At 41.1% G+C, this 23,161-nt stretch overlaps 1 protein-coding gene across 10 annotated transcripts in view; it reads right to left on the reverse strand.

The window, feature by feature from the left end:
• Positions 1 to 23,161, reverse strand: part of CC1H2orf76 (chromosome C1 C2orf76 homolog) — a 61,677-nt gene that overhangs the window by 23,984 nt on the left and 14,532 nt on the right. For 6 of the 10 annotated variants that reach the window (XM_060625530.3, XM_060625527.3, XM_060625526.3 and 3 more), the window contains one exon: positions 13,179 to 13,323. In XM_060625530.3, the coding sequence (XP_060481513.1) occupies positions 13,179 to 13,311 (133 nt within the window). In that variant the 5' untranslated portion in view covers positions 13,312 to 13,323. The other 4 variants (XM_060625534.3, XM_078451374.2, XM_060625532.3 and 1 more) reach the window with 2 other exon arrangements.

A 23,161-nucleotide genomic window follows, 5' to 3' on the forward strand; every position in this document is an offset into this window, starting at 1 on the left:
CAACACATGTTGGCAAGGATGCGGAGAAAGAGGCTCTGTTTTACACTGCTGGTGGGAATGCAAACTAGTATAGCCACTGTGGAAAATCGTATGGAAATTCCTCAAAAAGTTAAAAATAGAACTACCCTAAGACTCAGCAATTGCACTAGTAGGTATTTATCCAAGGGATACAGGTATGCTGTTTCGAAGGGGCACATGCACCCCAATGTTTATAGCAGCACTATCAACAACAACCAAAGTATGGAAAGAACCCAAATGTCCATCAATGGATGAATGGATAAAGAAGATATGGTATATATATACAATGGAGTATTACTTAGCAATCGAAAAGAACGAAATCTTGCCATTTGCAACAACATGGATGGAACTAGAGGGTATTATGCTAAGTGAAGTAAGTCAGTCAGAGAAGGACAAATATCATATGACTTCACTCATATGAGGACTTTAAGATACGAGACAGATGAACATAAGGGAAGGGAAGCAAAAATAATATGAAAACAGGGAAGGGGACAAAACATAAGACTCTTAAATATGGAGAACCGAGGGTTGCTGGAGGGGCTGATGGGGTAAATGGTGAAGGGGCATCAAGGAAGACACCTGTTGGGATGAGCACTGGGTGTTATACATAGGAGATGAATCACTGGAATCTACTTCTGAAAACATTATTGCACTATGTTATATGCTAACTAACTTGGATGTAAATTATAAATGAATAAATAAATAAATTTTTAATCATGAAGAAAAAAGAATTAGCTTTGGATGCTATTTTCACTGTGGTTTTCTATTTTCTACTGCAATCTTTATTTTTTTATTTTAGCTTACTTTGGTTTTAATTTTTCTTTTTCTAGTCTCTTAACATAGAAGCTGAAATCATTGATTTGAGATCTCTTCTCTAATTTAGGCACTTCTAGTCCTATAAACATTCCTCTAAGTACTGTTTTACCTGTTTCCCATAAATTTTGCAAAGTTGTGCATTCGTTTTTTTTCAGTTCACAATACTTCGTCTTTTGACCTCTGCTTTTGCACGTAGGTTATTCAGAAGTATGCTATTTGGTTTCCAAATATTTTGGAATTTTCCAGAGATACTTGTTATTGATTTCTCATCTAATTCCACCATAGTCAAAAAACCCTACGTTGTATGAATTTAATCCTTCTACATTCATCATGACTTTAGTTTTATGGCTTGCAATATGGTCTCTTGGTATATGTTCTGTGTACACCAGAGAGGAATGTGTATTCTGTTGTCCGGTGGAGTGTTCTACAAACGTCAATGTAGCCAATTTAGTCCAATAAGTGTTGTTCAAGTTTTCTGTATCCTTACAGATTCTCTTTGTGCTCCATCAATTATTGAGGGAGCAGTGCTGAAATTTCTCACAATAATTGCAGAATCACCTATTTTTCTTTGCAGTTCTGTTAGCTTTGACCTCATACATATTTGAAGTTCTGTCATGTCAGGTGCATAAACATTTAGAATCCTTATGTCATCTTAATCGGTGTCTTACCATTATCAAATGAGAGTCTTTATCCCCAGCAATATTCTTAACTCTGAATTCTACTTTATCTGATATCAGTTTTCTTTTGATTAGTATCAGCATGGTATAACTTCTATGTCCTTTTACCTTTAACTGATTTTTATCTTTATATTTAAAGTGCATGCCCCGGGACACCTCGGTGGCTCAGTCAGTCGAACGTCCGACTTCAGCTCAGGTCATGATCTCACGGCTTGTGGGTTTGAGCCCCACGTCGGGCTGTGTGTTGACAGCTCAGCGCCTGGAGCCTGCTTCGGATTCTGTGTCTCCCTCTCTCTCTCTCTCTGCCCCTCTCCCACTCACTCTCTCTCTCTAAAAAATAAATAAAAACAGTAAAAAAAAAAAAAAAAAAGTGCATGCCTTATTGGTAACACATAATTTAGGACTGCTTGTTATGTCTGTCTTTTAATTAGGGAGTTCAGACCATTTACATTTAATGTGATTACTGATATGATTGTATTGAAATCTACCACTTTGCTATTTGGGTTTGGTTTTGTCCATCTGTTATTTCCTCTTCTACACTCTTTTGACAAATGGCTCTCTGACAATTTTTTATGATTCCATTTTAACCCTTCTGTTCGCCTATTATCTATATAACTCAGGTAATGTGTGTGTGTGCCCGAACATGTGGTTGCTCTAAGATTTGCAGTAAACATCTTTAACTTATCAGTCTACCTCCAAGCGACACTGTAACACTTTATAGAGAGTGAAAGAATCTTACGCTTCCAGGGGCACCTGGGTGGTTCAGCCTGTTGAGCAACTGACTTCGGCCCAGGTCATGAAGTCACAATTCATGAGTTCAAGCCCCGCATCTGGCTCTGTGCTGACAGCGCAGAGCCTACTTTGGATTCTGTTTCTCTCTCTCTCTCTGCCCCCCCCCCCCCCCCCGGCCTGTGTGCACTCTCTCTCTCTCAAAAATAAACAAACATTTAAAAAAAAGAGGACCACCCAGGTGGCTCAGTTGGTTAAGCATCCAACTTCCGCTCAGGTCATGATCTCACGATTCATGGGTTCGAGCCTTGCATTGGGCTCTGTGCTGACAGCTCAGAGCCTGGAGCCTGCTTCACATTCTATGTCTCACCTCTCTCCCTGTCCCTCCTGCACTCACACTCTGTCTCTGTCTCTCTCTCTCTCTCAAAAATAAACATTGCAGAAATGTTTTAATAAAAAAATTTAAAATAAAAAGGATCTTATGTTTCTATTTCTCCCCTCCTAGGCCTTGTACTAGTTCTGTCATATATTTTCCACAAACGCCACAACATGGTTAGTGTTTTTCTTTATGTGATGAAGCCTATTTTAAGAAAATTTTTTAAATAAGGGAAAAAAAGCCTTTCATATTGACCCATGTTTACCATCTCCAATAGTCTTCATTTCTTTGTGTGCCTCCAAATTTCCATCTGGTATCATTTTCCTTCTGTTGGAAGAAGGCCCTTTAACATTTCCCGTAGTTGATGTTTCCTGGTGATGGTCTCTTTCAGCTTCTGTACGTCTAAAAAGTCTTTCTTATGCCTCCATTTCTGAAAGATGGGAATAGAATCCTAGATTGACTTTTTGTCTTTCAATACTTTAAAGATGTCGCTCCACATCTTCTGACATGCACTCATTCTGATGAGAAGTCTGTGTCTTTCCTCTTTGTTCCTCCTCCTTATATAATATGTTCTTTTTTTTGGCGGGGGGGGGGGGCTGTTTTTAAACTTTCTCTTTATCACCAGCTATAAGCGACTTCATTATATATGCTTTGGTATAGCTTTCTTCATCCTTCTTTTGCTTGGGATTTGTTGAACTGCTTGAATATGTGGGTTTATAGTTTTCATCACATTTGTAAAATTTTCGACCATCATTTCTTCCAATACATCTTCTGTCCCCCCCTGTCCCAGCTCCCCTCTTCATGGTCTCCAATTACACGTATATCTAGCTAATGGCAGCTGCCCCACCCCTCCCTACCGCTCTATTTATTTTTCTTTCGGGTTTTTTTCTATGCTTTATTTTAGACTGTTTTTGTTGCTTTGTTTTCAGTTTAAGAATCTTTTCTTCCACATCTGATCTACATGTTAATCCTATTCGGTGAATATCCATCTCAGACGTTGTAGTTTTCATCTCTAGTTCAATTTGGGATTTTTTTCTTTTCACATCTTCCATTGCTAACATGTTCAACTGTCCGTCTACCTTCCTGAACATTTGCAGTATAGTTATAATAATTTTCAATTGTCCTTGTCTACTAATTCTGTCATCTGCAGCATTCCTGGGCTGGTTTTACTGGATTGATTTCTCTCCTAATTATGGGTCATATTTTCTCACTTCTTTGCACGCCTGGTAAGTTCTGATTTGATTCAGGTCATTGTGAATTTTATCTTGTTGAGTGCTGGATATTTGTGTGTTTCTATAAACATCCTGAGCTTTGTTAAACTACTTGGAAACTTAGATCCTTTCGAGTCTTGCTTTCGAGCTTTGTCAGGTGAGAGCAGAGCGGAATTTACTCTAGGGCTCATTTTGCCTTACAATTTCAGCAATACCCCTTTAGGTACTCTGCCTGATAACCTGTGAATCACAAGCTCTTCCATTCTGGCTGGTGTGGAGAAAAAAAAAAAAGAAAAGAAAAACTATTCTCAGGCCTGTCTGAGCTCTGAGCGTGCTGCCTTCTGCTTCCTTCAGCTTGTTCTTCACCTTGACTGCCGGTAGTTTCCTTATACCCTTGTGCTGACTGTATTCAACTGAAGACACACGCTCTGCAAATCTTCAGAGCATTCCCTTTGCACAGCCCTCTCCGTTCCAGGTCTCTTTCCTATGAAGTCTCCAGGCTCCCCTCCAGTGTGCCAGCTGTTGAGCTGAACTCATGGAACTCACCAAGTCCTACCTGCTCTGTAGCCTACAGACTCCCTCCAGGTGGTAAGGTGGCACAATCACAGGGGTCACCTTGTTTGCTTCCCCTATCCCAGGGACCACTGTCTTATGCTGCCTGATGTCCGGTATCTGAAAACCACTGTTGCATAAATTTTGCATAGTTTGGTTTTTTTTTTTTTTTTTTTTTTTTTTTTTAGTTGTTCCAGGCAAGAGTGAGTTCAGTTCCTGTTGCTCACCTTAGCTGAAAGGAAAAGTCTGGGGCCTATCTATTACATTTTGAAAAGGATGTCCAACTTTACACAGAGTTTTTCTTTTATTTTATCTTTCCTCACCTTTGAACTTAACTTTGAGACCTAATGAACTTTTACAGGAGAATCTGGGATTACAGAATGAATTCTGCAAAAATTAATTTAATATTTCATTATTGGAAAGTTGATGAGAAGGTAACCACTAACTTTCCTCATTCACTTAGGTCTCCATGAAAGGCATCCATAGAAAAATTAATAAGCAAAATAAGGCAACTTAATAAATATACTGCTGGCAGTTAGGATGCCCCCCAAAGAAGTCTGAAGTGTTAAAACATACATTTCAATATAAAAATCAATAAAGTCTCAAAAATTATTAAAATATCAACAGGCAATAAAATAATTCTTTACCTCATAGTAAAGGCTATAAAAATAGAAGGAGTACAGTTTGTAACTTATTTTTAGACTTTTGGGAAAGCACAAACACCTAAGGGAAAAAAGTGACCAATTCAATGACTAATCAGTATAAGCAAGAACACCAAACACCCACCATTAATCAGAATAATGTCCAATATTATAACTTAACAAGGGGTCCTATCTATATAATAGTAAGATTCCAAGGTTCAGCTCTATCGAGATGCTATTCATTTTAATTATGAAATACTCTATAAACATAAAAAGTGTGGAGAATAGAAAATTCCTTTAACCCACCAACCAAATTGAACATACTGTCATGACCGCTTCAGATCCTTTTCTACTTTTTATGAAATAAGACAATATAGATACAGCTGAAACCTGTCTTTCCCTAGTCCCCTTATCTCTCCTTTCCTAGAAGTAAGCACTAACTGCCCCTAACTTATCATATCCCCTATGTTGTTATACTCTCATTCTATAAGTCACAGCCACAGAAAACAGAGTGTTATTTTGTGTTTTAAGTTTATAGAGTTCAGAATTTAAACTAAAGAATCTAGGGGCACCTGGGTGGCTCAGTCAGTTAAGATCCGACTTCAGCTCAGGTCATGATCTCGCAGTTCGTGGATTCGAGCTCCATGTGGGGCTCTGTGCTGACAGCTCAGAGCCTGAAGCCTGCTTCAGGTTCTGTGTCTCCCTCTCTCTCTGCTCCTCCCCTGCACGTGCTCTGTCTCTCTCTCTCTCAAAAAATGAATAAACATTAAAAAAAATTACACTAAAGGATCTACAGTATATTTTTTAGTACAAACTAGAAAGCATCACCTCAACATAGTGTTGAAGGACGAGTCTCTTTGTGACAAGGTGATAATGTGCTGTGACTATACTACTACAAAATTACCCTGTTCCTTTCTAAAAAAAAAAGGGGGGGGGGACCAGGGGACTGCTTCTTTACAGCAGCATGTGAAATAATAAATGTAGAAAGAATCACACAGTAAGAAAAATCCTGATTTCTAGCAATATCAGCGATTCAGATAAGGATCACTGGGAAATACCAAAACTGCTGGAAACAAGATATGTATATGGTCTCAATGTTTATCACTCCATACGCTACTTATTAATTAGAAAGATACTTTTACAACAGAGAAATCCAGCAGCCAGTGCCTTAACCAAATGACTGAAATCTGTATGACCAGTAACAGGACAAAGCGGCATCAAGCGCTTTCGGATATGATGCAAACAAGAATGAGTCACCTCCATCGGAGGTCAGCAAACTATTTATGTAAAGGCCAGCTTGTCAACATTTTAGCTTTTGTGAGCCACGCGGTCTCCGTCACAGCCATGGCTGTGTTCCAATAAACTTCGTTTACAGAAGCAGGTGGCAGCAGGTGGCAGGTCAGACTTAGCTTGTCGTAGCTTGTCCACCTGCAACCTAGGCGGTAATCCTGCCAAAAATGTTTAACCTGAATCTGATCATGAGAAAACAATCAAATAAATCGAGATTAAAAAAAATCAATATAGTGACAGATAAAAGGCAGGGGGGCTGCTCCAGATCAAAAGGAATTAAGAAGACATGGTGTGCCAAGAAAAGACACAATGGAACCTGAGATACATGCTTCTAAATGAAAGAAACCAGTCCGCCAAGACTATATATTGTGTAAGTCTAAGTACATGATATCCTGGAAAAAGCAAAACTAGAGGCATTAAAGGGATCAGTGGTTGCCTGTGGCTTGTGGGGGAGGATGAGCAGGCAAACCATGGGGGATTTTTATGGTGGTGAAACTATTCTGTAAACAGTGTCACGGTGGCTGCACAACATTAGTCATCTGTTGAAGCCCACAGAACTTTAGAGCACAAAGAGTGAGCTTGAATGTGTGCAAAGTGAGAAACCACCATTTAGGAGGGCAGAAGATCCCAGGAAAGATTGCAGATAGTGACCAAAGAATCCAGCTGCATTGCAAATGTATGAAGCAACCTTCCTGAAGGCAGTGAAAGAAAGGCTGCTGATCTAATTAACCGTGGCAGTGAAGAGATTCTTGTAAGACTAAGGCAAAAGGAGCTGCACAAAAGCACTGTGCTCTAGTTAATATCAAGTTGCTTCCCAGAGGGTATAGATGAAAAACTCTGATACTGCTAGACATGTAAACTGGAATTAAAGAATTAAGTAAGTGGATGGCAGAGGATGGGAGCCAGAGTTCTCATTCTTGGAGTGGAAACACAAATCCGCCAGGGGAGGAAGCTAGAAGGAGACATGTTGGGATGGACTGGAAAACATCAGGAAGGACTCATGTTTACCACACAGATACAGATGGTGACATGAAAACACTTGGGGATGTGTGTATGCGCACAGGTTGCCCTTTCAGCTGAGAGAGCTTTATTTTTGTTTGTTTTTAATATTTATATATTTTTGGGAGAGACAGACCGTGAGTGAGGGAGAAGCAGAGAGACAGGGAGACACAGAATCCGAGGCAGGCTCCAGGCTCTAAGCTGTCAGCACAGAGCCCGACGTGGGGCTTGAATTCACAAACCATGAGATCATAACCTGAGCCGAAAGTCGGACGTTCAACCCACTGAGCCACCCAGGTCCCCCTCAGCTGAGAGAGCTTTAAAGAACAATACCCCAGGAGTAATGACCACACCCAGATCTGCGTTCAGGAACCAGGGATCCTTTGAGAAATGGCTGATTCTGGGACAGGGACAGGAAATCTACACAATGAGCCTGAAGCATCTTATAGTGCCATAAAGTAAGAAAGTACTCAAAACACACATACATACAGAGATGGTATATGAGGGATGAAGGAGTTCTGAACTGCAAGTCTGGACAAACCCTCCACAGCTTTTTTCTGTTTTGTGGGTGAAATGATTTTACATTTAGAAGGTCTCACATGTTACAAAATATTTAAATGCTTCCAAATCAAAGATTAATGAAAAGGTCTTATATTAGCTAGATAGCTGGTTTGGACACTATTCTGAATCTAGAAAGTCATCTATATAAGGTAGTATATACAGTACCTCTGTGATCAGAATATCTGAATAACATCCATCCCCCATATGTTAATAACAAGCTTATTTTATTTTATTTATATACTCATACATAAATATAATCTGTATTTATATACTTATTTATAAATAAATGAGCTTATATTTACTGCATTTATATAACTTTAGGTTTTAATAGCATGATGTTGTGGAACAGTGATTGTCAATGGAGAATGAATCCAATTTAACCAAAGTTCCTTGGCTGAGGGAGAAATACAGACAGACAAAGCAGGAGACTAGATGAAGGACGACAAAAAAGTGAAGAACAGTTAGAAAGGCAAGAAGTCATCTAAAATAACCCCAAAAGATCACGGCATGCCTGGGTGGCTCAGTCGGTTAAGCATCTGACTTCGGCTCAGGTCATGATCTCATGGCTAGTGAGTTCGAGCCCCGCATCAGGCTCTGTGCTGATGGCTCAGAGCCTGGAGCCTGCTTCGGATTCTGTGTCTCCCTCTTTCTTTGCCCCTCCCCGACTCTTACTCTCTCTCTCTAAAAATTGAATAAACATTTAAAAAAATGTTTTAAATAACCCCAAGAGATCATTCATCACAATGACCACTTTTGGCTGTGTGCAAAATTCACTGTGCCATGGTGGCAAACCTCTCTGCTCGCTGTCCGTGTTCAAAACGCTAGAGCAAGGTGAACTCCACGCAAAGACTCACTGACAGGGGGTCCATTTAGCTCAGAGATCCCACCTCAGCAAGTGAGGCAGGAGAACAGAAAGGAGGCAACTTAGCGCGGTGTTTAAGAGCACGCGTTGTACAGTTAAACTGCCTGTGTCGAATTGCAGCTTTGGCTTTTACTAGCCACGTCACCGCAGGCAAGTGTGTTAACCTCTCTGTCCCTCAGCTGGTTCACCTGTAAGATGAGGACATAACCGATCCCACTTTAGAAGGATTCTGTGAGGATGAAATGAGATCACCTAGTTTAAGCTCCGAGCACAGGACCACATACAAAGTTGGTTATCATTATTACTTGAAAAATTCCCCAGAAATAAACTCTTTGGTCTTCGTCACATACAAAACTGTAAAAGGTAGACAGGTGGCCCACCGACCTTTCAGAGAGGTTCCACAGTGCTTCCAATCGGATAGGCTTGGGCACAGAGCCCACACCCCAAAAGTTCACCTTCTAGTGTCCCACCCGCACAACTAAAACAAGCAGCAGCCATGTTGTTACTAACACGGGTAAAAGATGTGGGAAGGCGCGGCCGAGCACCGAGCTGTGATCGGTACTGCTGCTCTAACGGAGAAGGCGTCCTAGGGTACCTAGAAGGAGAAGAGTACAGTGACCCCGGGGGCACTATGTCTCTTCCTGCCACTGCAGCAGCCTGAAGATCACACCTTATTCTCCAGGACTTCAGGAAGAACCTATCCTGCACCGTACCAAGAACATCAGAGCACTTACAAGGTCAACACTAAGAAACGCTGTCAGCCATAACACACAGACAGGTTTTAAAGTAAGCAATGTAGGGGTTTATTTTTACTTCAAAACCCAAATATGCTTTTTGGTGTTATCTTTTCCAAAAGCAGGACACTATATAATTGGCAATATCTTAGTGCCAACTCTCAACTCCCCCCTAAGAATTAAGAACACAGCAACAACAACAACACATACTCTATACATCAGCCTGTAGTTACTTTCACGAACAATTATGTTCTCATGAAATCTTTCACAGTCACTACGAAGCCAACTGACTGGTCTGTCTTCTGTATATGTCGCCCACCTTGACCTATACAGGTAATACTGAGTAGTAAAACTACCAAAATTAGAGGTCGGGGGAAATGTGAGGGAGAAGAGTTGAGAAGATTTACAAAGTCAATCAGGAAGTACAATGTCAAGAATTCACCACATTTTGGATTTGGAGCATGCGCTCTAGGCTCAGACCCAGACTGATGGAAGAAGGCCCCCTGAGTGGAGACTGCTGCTCCCGAAGAGGCTGGTCTGCCAGATGCCTGGCCTTGCCCAGAGTCTGACCACATCTGGCATGTTCCGGGACAGGGCCAGCTGGGACTCCAACCCAGGCTGCGGGGGGAGGGGGGAGGGTATGGAAAAATGAATCAACCTGCACTGCAGTCCTGACTGGTGTCCTCATCTGTGTGAGACAACATGTGTGTTCAGAGCAGTGAGGGATAAATAAAATACTAACGATGGTGGGGGAAAAAAAAAGGAATTTACCACATTTTAGAAACTTAGCTATATACATTTCCACTGCATATATATAAACCAAGATACTGGTTTTGCAATATCATTCTCCAGTAACGGAATCAGAGCTCATCAGAGAGATAGCTGCTTCCAGGGCTGAAGCAGGGAAAGAACAGGACAAGTCTGGAACACCTTGTACCAAAAAAGTAAAGAAGTGCTCAGAGAATGATGGGGACGTGTTAGAAGGGCCTGGGGCCCGATGGAAGGGGCAGTCACCAGCCAAAATGGGGATACCTGGAGCATCAAAATAAATAATGAGGGGAGCGTGGGTGGCTCAGTTGGTTGGGCATCCGACTTCGGCTCAAGTCATGATCTCACGGTTTGTGAGTTCGAGCCCCATCTCGGGCTCTGTGCTGACAGCTCGGAGCCTGGAGCCTGCTTCAGATTCTGTATCTCCCCCCGTCTCTGTCCCTCCCCTGCTCATGCTCTGTCTCTCTCTCAATAATGAATAAGCGCTAAAAAAAATAAAAATAAAAAATAAATAAATTTTTAAAAATTTTAAAAAACCAACAAAATAAATAATGAGAGTAAAGAATTATAATCCTCTGACTAAAGTAAGAATCTGCGAGTCCACAGTGATATGATTGATGATTAAATAAATAAATGGGATGGCGGAGGTGCGGGCTGTTCCTTAGTGGAGAAAAACAACTACCATATGTAAGAGGAAGGACAGAATAGGAAAAATCACCATTTGCCAATTATCATAATCACTGATCCCGGCAAGAATCATCAAAGAATGCTAAACTGGTGGATCAAAGTTTGAGAAGTAACAGGATATTCACATGGCCTCAGAATATATCCCTACAAACTACTTTTCGATTACGATTAAAATTTGCAGTGGAGAAACCTGACAGACTCCACTCCAACCAACTGATCAGAGTTACCATTGCCAGTACTGGTGTTGATGGACAGTGGAGCCTCCTGGTGTGATGCACAGAGAAGCCTGCATCACGTCCGGGACTGCTCTGCCAAACATATAACCTAAACCCAACTGTGAGAAGACACCAGAAAAATGCAACCCAGATGCACCCTATAAAACAACTGGCCCGTGCTATTCAAAGCTGCCAACGTGGGACGCCTGGGTGGCTCAGTCGGTTAAGCGTCTGACTTTGGCTCAGGTCATGATCTCACGGTTTGTGAGGTCAAGCCCCGCGTCGGGCTCTGTGCTGACAGCTCGGAGCCTGGAGCCTGCTTCGGATTCTGTGCCTCCCTGTCTCTGTGCCCCTCCCCCGCTCATACACTTTCTCTAAAAAACAAACATTAAAAAAAAATTTAAAAAAAAAAGCTGCCAACGTGATGAAGACTGCAGACTAAAGGAATCACAATGTCAGGGGAGCCTGGGGGGCTCGGTCGGCTAAGCGTCCGACTTCGGCTCAGGTCATGATCTCATGGCTCGTGAGTTCAAGCCCCACGTCGGGCTCTGTGCTGATAGCTCGGAGCCTGGAGCCTGCTTCACATTCTGTCTGGGTCTCCCTCTCTCTCTGCTCCTTCCCTGCTCACACGCTGTCTCTCTCTCTCTCTCAAAAAGAAAAATAAACATTAAAAAAAAAAAGTCAGATTAAAGGAAGTGAATGTAGCATGTGCCCTTGAATTTTCTTTTGCTATATTTCAGTGTTAGGTTCCTGATTTTGATCATTGTACTGTAATTATGTACGAGAATTTCTTGCTTTTAGGAAATATACACTTAAATATTTAGAGATAAAGGAGAATCATGTCAGCAATATACTTCTAAATGGTTCAGAAAGAAAAAAATGAAGGGGTAAGTTCAGTAAGAGAGAAAAGGGAGAAAAGGAGACAAAGGTGGGAGGGAGGGGAGGCTAAGGTTAAAAAAATAATGTAACAAACCGCTAACATTTCAGGAACCTCTGTGAGAGCATCTAGGAATTCTCTGTCCTATTTTTGAAACTTCTCTGTGTCTGAAATTATGTCAAAGTAAAAAAAAAAAATTAAGTTGGATATAAAGTGATACATTTGTCAAAACTCAGGGAACTGTATGTAATCTGTCCATTACATCATATATAAATTACATTTCGATTAAAATAATAAAAGCTTATTCTAGATGTTTTATCAAATGTTGATGATTGGAACACTTCAATAATTAAAAACAGGGGTTAGAAACCCATCGAGGTCCTACAAAAAGCCTTCACTGACTTCATGCCTATCGAACGTCAAGCTCAAAATGAAAAACGAACACCAGTTGGTCTGGCTGTCATTTCTGTGATCACACTGACCCACAGCACTCATGATTTTCCGGCTATAAAGACGGAGGCCTGCCACCTTCCGAGCATGCTCCCCATGAGGCCCTCTGTGTGCTCAGCCAGGTAACGCCATGAGCTACACCGCATTCCCTTGTTAATCAATCTCCAAATCCATAAGCCCACCACAAGCAAACCGAGATCTTAAGTTTTTTTAATTAAAAAAATGGGGGGGAGGAAGTGGCACCTGGGTGGCTTGCTCGGTTAAGCATCCGACTCCTGGTTTCAGCTCAGGTCATGATTTCATGGTTTGTGAGTTCGAGCCCCACGTCAGGCTCTGCGCTAACAGTACATACACAGCCTGCTTGGGATTCTCTCTCTTTCTGTCTCCCTCTGTCTCTGCCCCTTCCCTGCAGAGGCTCTCTCTCCCTCTCTCAATTTAAATAAATACACTTTAAAAAAAAAAAAAAAAGGCGGGAGGGGGAGGAAGAAGCCAAACATGAGGGTAATGATTCCCGAGGAGGGCACACGCAATGCCCAAAGAGCCTTGGGAAGATATTCTGGCTGATGCCAAAGCCCAGACCAGGAGCTGGCCTAGCACCTGGCTGAGAACCTAAATTAATATCTTTCGAAGTAGTTTTAAAAGATTACCATCAATATAGTAGTCAACTATTTTTCTCAAAATATTGATAAAATGAAATGATTAAGACATCTCGTACCTTGCTTTAGAAATACTATAAATTCCTTTGTAGTTTGGTCCAAATTAACTCCATGATACACTATAGGTTTGAAATTGCGATGCTCAAAAGAACGAATGAGGCGTACTGTAATGGTCACTTCTCTGGAAGCCATGCGGAGAAATTCCTGTGGCGAGGGACATGAGAACAGTCTGAATAACATCCATTCACAATTACCCAACAAGCGTGCATTTCCACCATCAGCTCCAGGGCGCCCGGCCATCGTTCCCACGCTGCATGGTTACTGACGGAGTCCCCAAACCCAGGCCAGATCCCAGGCACCCAAAAGGGTCCCAAGGTTACCCCCGTCTATCCACTGTGACCCTGGACAGCTCTGTCACAGTCACTGATGTCCTGATTGGCACAAAACGAACAGGGCCCAGACGAACACAAGTGACACAGGTGTGTGGGTGCGTGTACGGGAAGAAGTGGGGTTTCCAAATGGATGCATGGCATAGACATGACTGAATGGGATTTGCTGTGCCAGACGTCCCCTCGCTTGGTCCTGAGACTGAGTCAGCTAACAATACATCACAGTTTAATCTCACAACTGCTGCCAGATTTCAGTGCTGATTTCATTTTCTGCTGTGGTATTTTCCCTCTTTCACACTATTGTTTAAGCATGTTTGCCTCATTCTAAAACTACATGCTCGTGCTATGTGCCAGCTGTTAATGTCATCTCCCCTAACTCTATCCTCAAACCATGAGGTATTACACTGATTTTAAAGATGACGAAACAGACTTGGAGAGACTGCACAAATTGCCCAAGGCCGTAAAGCAGGTAAATAATGGAGCCACGTTTAATTCCAAACTGATGCCTGAATCGTGGCTCCCTTGTTTACTTCTTCCAAAGTCCATGCTCTAATACACTATCAGAAAATCACACCAAATTATTTCCTCCTCAAAAATCTGCAAAGTTGCTTATGATCTAATGAGAGAATTATGGTCTATTTCTATCCAGTAATAAGTACTTCATGCTTTCAACTCTGCATACAATTTGCAGCCGTAATATACAATTATATTTGGGAAAAAACACCTGTAATACTACACATTAGACATCTAACCTCCCTAGTAATCAGAGAAATTCAAAATAATGAGATCACTTACTGAACTAACAGACTAAAAAATCTGATAATATCTAGTGTCGGCAAGGGTGTAGAGCAATGAGAATTTAATCAGGGAAGGTGGACATCCCAAACAGGTATACTTTTGGAGACAATCTGGCAATATTTAGTAAAACTGAAGATATATGCTCCTTTCAATCCAGCAATTTCATTCATAGGTACCTGAGGGAACCTCCCAAATATGTGCAAAAGAACATTGTTTGTTAATTCTAAAAACTGGAAACAAAATGTCCATCAACAGAAGAGGTAAGTAAACTATGGCATTCGGTGAAACAGTATAGGCACTAAAAATAAATGGACTATACACACCAACATAAATGAATCTCAAAAATATTATGGCAAACGAGGGGCAGCTGGGTGGCTCAGTCGGTTAGGTGTCCAACTCCAGCTCAGGTCATGATCTCACGGTTCGTGGGTTCAAGCCCCGTGTAGGGCTCTGTGCTGACAGCGCAGAGCCTGCTTAGGATTCTTTCTCCTTCTCTCCCCATCCGACCCCCCTCTTGTGCTCTCTCTCTCAAAATAAATAATTAAACTTTTAAAAATATATATTATGGCAAGCAAAAAGAAAGCAAGTTGCTGAAGAGTCAGAGCACATTACCATTTAGGCAAAGTTCAAAAACATAGCTTGTTTCCTCAAAAAATTAAAAATAGACCTACCCTGTGACCCAGCAGTAGCACTGCTAGGAATTTACCTAAGGGATACAGGAGTACTGATGCATAGGGGCACTTGTACCCCAGTGTTTACAGCAGCACTCTCAACAATAGCCAAATTATGGAAAGAGTCTAAATGTCCATCAACTGATGAATGGACAAAGAAACTGTGGTTTATATACACAATGGAGTACTACACGGCAATGGGAAAGAATGAAATATGGCCCTTTGTAGCAACATGGATGGAACTGGAGAGTGTTATGCTAAGTGAAATAAGTCATACAGAGAAAGACAGATACCGTATGTTTTCACTCTTATGTGGATCCTGAGAAACTTAACAGAAACCCATGGAGGAGGGGAAGAAAAAAAAAAAAAAAAAAGAGGTTAGAGTGGGAGAGAGCCAAAGCATAAGAGACTCTTAAAAACTGAGAACAAACTGAGGGTTGACAGGGGGTGGGAGGGTGGGGAGGGTGGGTGATGGGTATTGAGGAGGGCACCTTTTGGGATGAGCACTGGGTGTTGTATGGAAACCAATTTGACAATAAATTTCATATATTGAAAAAAAATTACTTAAATAAAAAAAATTAAAAAAAACCACATAGCTTGTATTACGTTTCAAAAAGAGATAATTGTTATTTCTGAGCCAAAGGAAGGAGTATGCAATACGAAAGAAGTACACAGACCACTTATATTGGTAGAAGTTTATACCTTAGGCAAGGTGTTAGGTATATGGGTCATATGTTATTCTTTACACCTTTTAATGTGTTTGGACTCCTTCATAATATACACCACAAGCTACACTAATTTGGCCTAGAAAGTCTTTCTGCATCATAAGATGCTGATACAATATTTTACTAAGGTTGAGGGAATATATAGACCATTATATATGAAAAGTAAAGGTTCAAGCTGCTTTAATACATAATTTATAATTAATATTGCTTATATTTAAATGAATGGTTCTTAATGAACTGAAAATTATTTTCTCCCCCTAAAATAAAGTTAAGGATTCATCTTATAGTCTTGCATAGTGGTTAATGGCCTTAAATTAACAAATCTTTGGGGCACCTGGGTGGCTCAGTCAGTTAAAACGTCCCACTTCAGCTCGGGTCATGCTCTCACGGTTCGTGAGTTCGAGCCCCGTGTCGGGCTCTGTGCTGACAGCTCAGAGCCCAGAGCCTGCTTCGGATTCTGTGTCTCCCTCTCTCTCTGCCCCTCCCCCACTCAAGCTCGCTCTCTTTCTCAAAAATAAACATAAAAAAATTAACAAATCTTTTGATAATTCCAATATTAGCTATGACATTATTTCTTCTTATACTGGATTACAATGCCCCCCCCCCCCCCACAAATTCTGATCCAAGAATCTACCAAGTAATAGCACTTCAGCAGACATCCACAAAATTACAATTTAAAATATACTGAAGTACTTAATAAAGCAAACTCCTTAAAAAAAGGGATATTATAAAAGAGCCCTGTATTTTATTTTTTTTTATGTTTGTTTATTTTTGAGAGAGACAGAGAGAGAGAGACAGAGAGTGAGTAGGGGAGGGGCAGGGAGAGAGGGAAACAAAGAATTCGAAGCAGGCTCCAGGCTCTGAGCTGTCAGCACAGAGCCTGATGTGGGGCCTGAACCCATGAACCGTGAGATCAAGACCTGAGCCGAAGGTGGATGCTCAATCAACTGAGTAAAATACATCTAAAATTTCTGTATTTTAGAAGCAGCGTTAGCAGCTTTGTTAAAAGACTACTTCTTCCTCCTGTCATCAAGCTCCCACAACACAGAAGCCCTCCAAACGACACCCACACACATGCAAGCCACACATGCCAGGAAGCCCTATAGAGTAGTCCAAGTGCCCGAAGAGTTTAGAGACAGACAGAACTAACTAAAAACCACCTCTACCTCTTTGCTGTAACACAAAGTTGGATCCCACACAGAATCTCAATGAATAGTGGTAGCTGCTTTTAGCAATAGTCAACTTGGGATAAAATAGGGTTGGACATAAAGGCAGCTCATTCAGACAGCAGAAGATCCTAGATTCCCAGGTGCCATAAATGAATCGTATAAATGGTCTAAGGAGGCTGGGCAGGCTGGCACATGCATGCCTTATGAAACTGTTTTATAATTACAGGTTTGTTTCTTTCCCTTAATACAAAGCTTCCCAAATGTCATACTTAAATAGCTGAAATTGCAAGTCTGCATTCATATCTAATTTGGTCCACAATGCATTGCCATCTTCATGGGAAATTTGTTGTTATTTGTATCAGTAACTAAAGAATAACAGCTACTGTCAGAAACCAGCCATTTACGGATTTGTTTTAAGGACTGCGGGAATTACAGATTGTTGGTTTAGGAATGCAGACATAGTGAAGAGCAAGTTTAGAAAGCTCATATTACAGATTATAAAACGTGACATTTTCCCAGAGGTTCAACCTACTTAAAAAAAAAAATGAATCTCGTCAAATTTAAAAGACATTCCACTGAAGGGACAGAGAAACCAAAGCAATACACTTGGGAATAAATTAATAAAAAATACTCAAGGACAGACAAAAGATCTGAATAAATGAAATGACCATGTTCTTAACTGTGAAGGCTCAAAGCTTTAAAAGAATCAATTCTCCCCTAAATTATTCTATAGACTGAATAAAATCTCAATCAAAGTATAAAAGGTGCTCTAGGAACGTGTCACAGATATTTCTAAAATCTATCGGAAAGAATAAATTTGTGAGCTTGGTCATCAAAGTCATAAAAAATGAAAAAAGCACCAATTATTGAAACACATTATAAAGCAACAGGCATATAACAGTAATACATGAATAAGCTGGTATGATTCATATTCTTACAAAAGTCAAGAGTAAAAATTTTAAAGGACAACTTAAGTAATTTAATTAACTTGAGCCATTTAAGCTGTGATAATGAAGCAGGAAAACCTGGCAAATCAGTGGCACACAACAGAAAACTCAGAAACAGACTCTAGGTTAGAGAATTTGGTACAAGATAAAAGTGGTATTTTACATTACTGGGGAAAAGATAGTTTATTTAACAAATGGCATTAGGAGAATGGTCAGACATTTGGAGAAAAGTAAGGCTACATTCTTACCTCATTCCTTATACAAAAATAAATCATATAAGGAACAAATATTTACATTTAACTGTAAAATCATAGACAGGCACAAGAAGAATGGGCACATATTTTTATAATCTTAAGGTAAGAAAGCCCTTCCTAACTGAATAAAAATCAGCAACCATCCAGAAAAAGGCTGATAGGTATAACAACAGAAATAGGTCAGAAAAGACCAATATCTTGGTAGAAACATGGGTAAAGGTACTTGGTTATCTTTACAAAGTCAATAATGTGAAAAGTTGATCAACCTGAAGGGAGCAGGTGTAGCTATAAGAGGGTAGCATAAGAGAGCCTTATGATAAAAATGCTCTGATTCTTGACTGCGGTGTTATCCACATTTATCAACATGTGTGATAAAATTGCATAGAACTAAATACATGTGCACGTAAAACTAGTGAAATCTGTATACCATCCATGGAATGTATCAATTCCCTGGTTGTGATGCTGGACTATATACTCAAGCAAGGTATTACCACTGGGAGAAACTGCATGAAGGGCATAAAGGAGCTCTCTGTATCATCTCCAACAGCTGCATGTGAATCTACAATTATCCCAAAATTAGTAGTTGCTAAAGATCATCATCTTGAAAATTCTATGAAATAATAAATGTAAGGAAAGATCATAAAGGGATGCCAAAATGACGAGGCACAAGATTGATGGGAAACTTTAGAACAGATACATCGGGGGTTGATGGCACCTGAACTTACTAACATCAACCCTCATGAATGATGCTAGTTTCCAGATCTGACTTCCCATTTATGGGCTATCACGACAGGTAGAAGAACACGTCAAATGACACCAGAAGGAGGCTATCAGTCAAGTTCAGACTGGAACATTCTACTCAATAAATGACTTGGTTTCTTCAACAAATAACATGATAAATAAAGAAGGGGTAGAAAATTATAAATTAAAAGCGACTTAAAGAGATATCAACCAAAGCAACATTTAGATGGGTTGTGATTTGCATAATATTAGATCTTATTAGGAATTAATGTCAGTTCTGTTTACTTGATATTACGTTTGAGTCCTTATCTTACATTTTTTTTAATGTTTATTTTTAATGTTTGTTTATTTTTGAGAGACGGAGCATGAGCAGGGGAGGGGCAGAGGGACAGAGGGAGACACAGAATCTGAAGTAGGCTCCAGGCTCTGAGCTGTCAGCACAGAGCCTGACGCGGGGCTCAAACTCACAAACTGTGAGATCATGACCCGAGCCGAAATTGGACACTTAATTGACTGAGCCACCCAGGCGCCCCCTCTGAGTCTTCATCTTAAAAGAGTAAGGTATATGGTATCTTCATCTTAAAGGAGTAAGGCACCTGGGTGGCTCAGTCGGTTGAGTGTCCAACTTCGGCTCAGGTCATGATCTCACGGCTCATGAGTTCAAGCCCCGCGTCGGGCTCTGTGCTGACAGCTCAGGGCCTGGAGCCTGCTTCCGATTCTGTGTCTCCCTCTCTCTCTGCCCCTAACCCACTTGCATTCTGTCTCTCTCTCTCTCTCAAAAATAAATAAACATTAAAATTAAAAAAAAAAAAAAGTGTAAGGTATACATAGGCAAAATGGTATGAATGATTTGCTTTCAAATACCCTGACAGAGGAAAAGTAAGTATGAGAGTGTAGATTTGGGGGAAAAGAAGAAGAAGAAGAAGAAGAAGAAGAAGAAGAAGAAGAAGAAGAAGAAGAATGGTAGGGGCACCTGGGTGGCGCAGTCGGTTAAGCATCCAACTCGTGATCTTGGCTCAGGTCATGAGCTCACAATCTGTGAGTTTGAACCCCACATCAGGCTCTGTGCTGATGACAAGGAGACTGCTTGGGATTCCGTCTCTCTCCTTCTCTCTGCCCCTCTCCAGCTTGTGCTGTCTCTGTCTCTCTCCTCTCTGTCTCTCTCTCTCTTAAAATAAGTAAACTTAATTTTGGGGGGAAAAAAAAACAAATGGTAGAACTAGAACATTGTCAACTGCTCAAGCTGGGTATACACGGGGCCTCGTCATACTATCCTATTTTTTTATGTTTAAAATTTCTCACAAGAAAAATATTTTAAGAAAAGATAAGTACATGTAGATGTACATTCAATGAAGCTGTTTTTCACTAGAGTGCTTCCAACAGTTAACAAAAATTAGAATCCATCTAGAGGCCCACTGGTGAAGAACTGGTTAAGTAAATTGTGTCACACAGTTGCCATAAGATAAAATCCCCTGCAGCCACTAAGGGCGATATGGTTCCAGGGACACTAACTTTGAAAGCTGCCTATGGCATATTAGTGAATAAAAATAAACACAAGCGAGAAAACGGCAGGTACGTAGTATCTCCATAAGCACGGCAAGACGTCCAGATGCTGACAGTGGCTTTACCAAAATGCTGACAGTGGCTATCTCTGAATGGTAGACATACCAGAGACTGCTACCTGTTTTATATATTCTTAATATTGCTGGATGTTTTAATAACAATTATCTGTTTTTAAGTTTAGCTGTTTCCCTGTATGCTTACTTTCATGTGGTATGCACCAAGAAAAAGGTATTTTTAAAATGAAGCCATTTCCGTTTCTTTTAAGAAGAGATAACTGGACAAAAGCAAACAACCCAGGACTTATCAATACCGTAAAGGATAGACAAGGCTAGAGACTCAGGCAACCAATAATGCATTAAGGGTTACCAAATAAATCTGAAGCACACGCAGCCCAGGCACCAGAAGTAGGTCACACTCCCAGGACGAGTCTAACCTTGTCCAAGATGGCACAAAGGCCCTGGGTACCCAGCCCTTCCCTCGTCTCTGATGTTACCTGTCACCACCACAGTCCACCTTCCATGTATCACTCCAGCATCAGTGACAGCCCATAGTTTCCCACACATACCGCACTATTTCTAAGCCTCTGCCATACCTTTCTACCCCCCCCCCCCCGCCCCCGGCTTTCCCCCCAAACTCCCTCTGCCCCTCGCCTCTCTGCCTCACCGTGCAAGCAAGCATCCTTCAAAACTCAGTCCAGACCACCTGCTCCGGGACATCTCTGCTGCCAGTTCCGCCTCTGCCCCAGGCTGAGCCAACAGCCCCTCTGCTCGCCCACAGCACTGGGTCATGCCGCAGGGAAGACAACTGTTAAAGCGGGTTAGCGTACAAGCCCCTTGAGGGAAAGAAGGTTCCATGGCTTATTTTTGTAGACCCAGCAATACGTGTGGCCTGAGGCAAATCAGAGCCCCCCAACGATGTCAGGAGAAGTAATGTGCAGCTGAAGGGCTGAGGAAATGAGGAAAATCTGAAACCTTTCCTACGGACACCCTGCCATATCAGTCCTGCGCAGTCACGGTACCTAGGGTCTATGAGCTTTTCCACAGCCCGTGAAAGTGTTTGAGACCTTAAAAAAAAAACAAAAACAAAACCAAAAAACCTTATTATTCCAGAATATGAAAATGTTTTAAAAAATCAAAATTCACATTTAATCAAATACCTACAACATATAACCTTTCAACAGCAACTCAGCTCTGTTCATAATTATATGTCAGGTTTTATGTAGCATATGGGTACATTTTATATGATGTAAGGTGGGGATTTGAAATGTTATAGCACCGAGGGGTGAGGGGCATGAGAGAAGGAAGGAAGGAAGGGAGGAAGGAAGGAAGGCAGGCAGGCAGACAGGCAGACAGACAAAAGAAACATAACAGTGCCTGGGGCTTAGGAAGGTCATTAAACCTCCCTGCCTAAAAAAAACCTGTTCTGGTACTTCCCCAGCTGGTTTGGGAACATGAAGTAAAAGCCGTATCCAAAGCAAACTAAATTCTTGAAAGCACTAAGTGTTGAAACCAATTTGACAATAAATTTCATATTTAAAAAAAAAATTTTTTTTTAAATAAATGTCCATCAACTGAAAAATAAATAAATAAATAAATAAATAAATAAATAAATTCTTGAAAGCAAAGAAGCAAACACAAAATGTGTGTAGGAACCCCCTCACCTGGAGCTCCCAGGTCCCTAACAGGTAACCAGCGCATCATTCAGAGCCAAGAATGGACGCAGCCCAGCAGCCTCCCTCCTGGACCAGAATTCCTGGGTCCTTACAGGATAGGTTGGAGCTGTTTTTTCCGACCCAGGCTCCAGAAGCACAACCAGCAAAGGTGGAAATTCAGCAGGGAATGGTCAGGGAAAGCCAAGCCAAGCTGCATGCCAGCTTCCCTGAAGGCCCAGCTGTTCTCCTTCCAACCCGGCTCCCCCTCCTCGTGGCAAAATTCCAAGCTGAAGCACTATAAGCCAGTTGGCACAGGGTCCTGAAGTGAAAAGCTCAGAGCCTAGCATTAGGACAAGCACAAAACATGCATATTTGCAGAATACTCCATTGTTAACTTTAAGTTATCTCTATCAGCTCTAACTAACTACAGCCGATTCCGGTTATTTGAAGTAGACAAGGTCTAGAAAGGGAATCAGTGAATATTGAACCACTGCCCCTAAGGACATACAGGGTTAGGTTCTCATGAGTCTCTGGGATGTCCGGTCACAACATTTTCATCAAGCAACCAAAATATAACCTTGCTTTATGTGTGTTGATGTTTAAAGATGCCTCTTTTATATTGTTGATTTATTATCAACATTCAGCTCACAGCCCACGGCACTGTAACTCGGGTCTGGGAAAAAAAAGTTGATCTTATACACGTATTTTTCTTCTTCGGGCATATCACAGCCTTCGTGCACTCAGAAACACCAGACTGCACTTCAGCACTACACGTAGCCATTTTGGAGAGTGGGTTCACCAACAAAAAGCACAACGATGTGAAAAGTATGGCACTAAACAGAACATAAACCAGCCACTTGTTTACAACCTGAGAGCTGAAACAAGAAGGTCCCCGTTTGACCTCAGCCGGGAGCGTGAACACTGGTGAACTCCTATTTTTCACTGTTCTGCCCATGTTATTTCCACCAAAAAACTACTCTGAGTATTGCTTTCAGGGTTACAAATAAATTGTAGTGAGTTGGCGAATTCATAAATAAAGAATACGCAAATAATGAAGACTTTCCTACCAAAAAAAAAAAAAAAAGTACATGTGCCTTTAAAAGCATTTGAAGAAGGCATGCTCTTGACCTTTTT

The sequence above is a fragment of the Panthera onca genome, chromosome C1 (genome assembly GCF_046562875.1).
Source record: "Panthera onca isolate mPanOnc1 chromosome C1, mPanOnc1 haplotype 2, whole genome shotgun sequence".
Classification (NCBI taxonomy): domain Eukaryota; kingdom Metazoa; phylum Chordata; class Mammalia; order Carnivora; family Felidae; genus Panthera; species Panthera onca.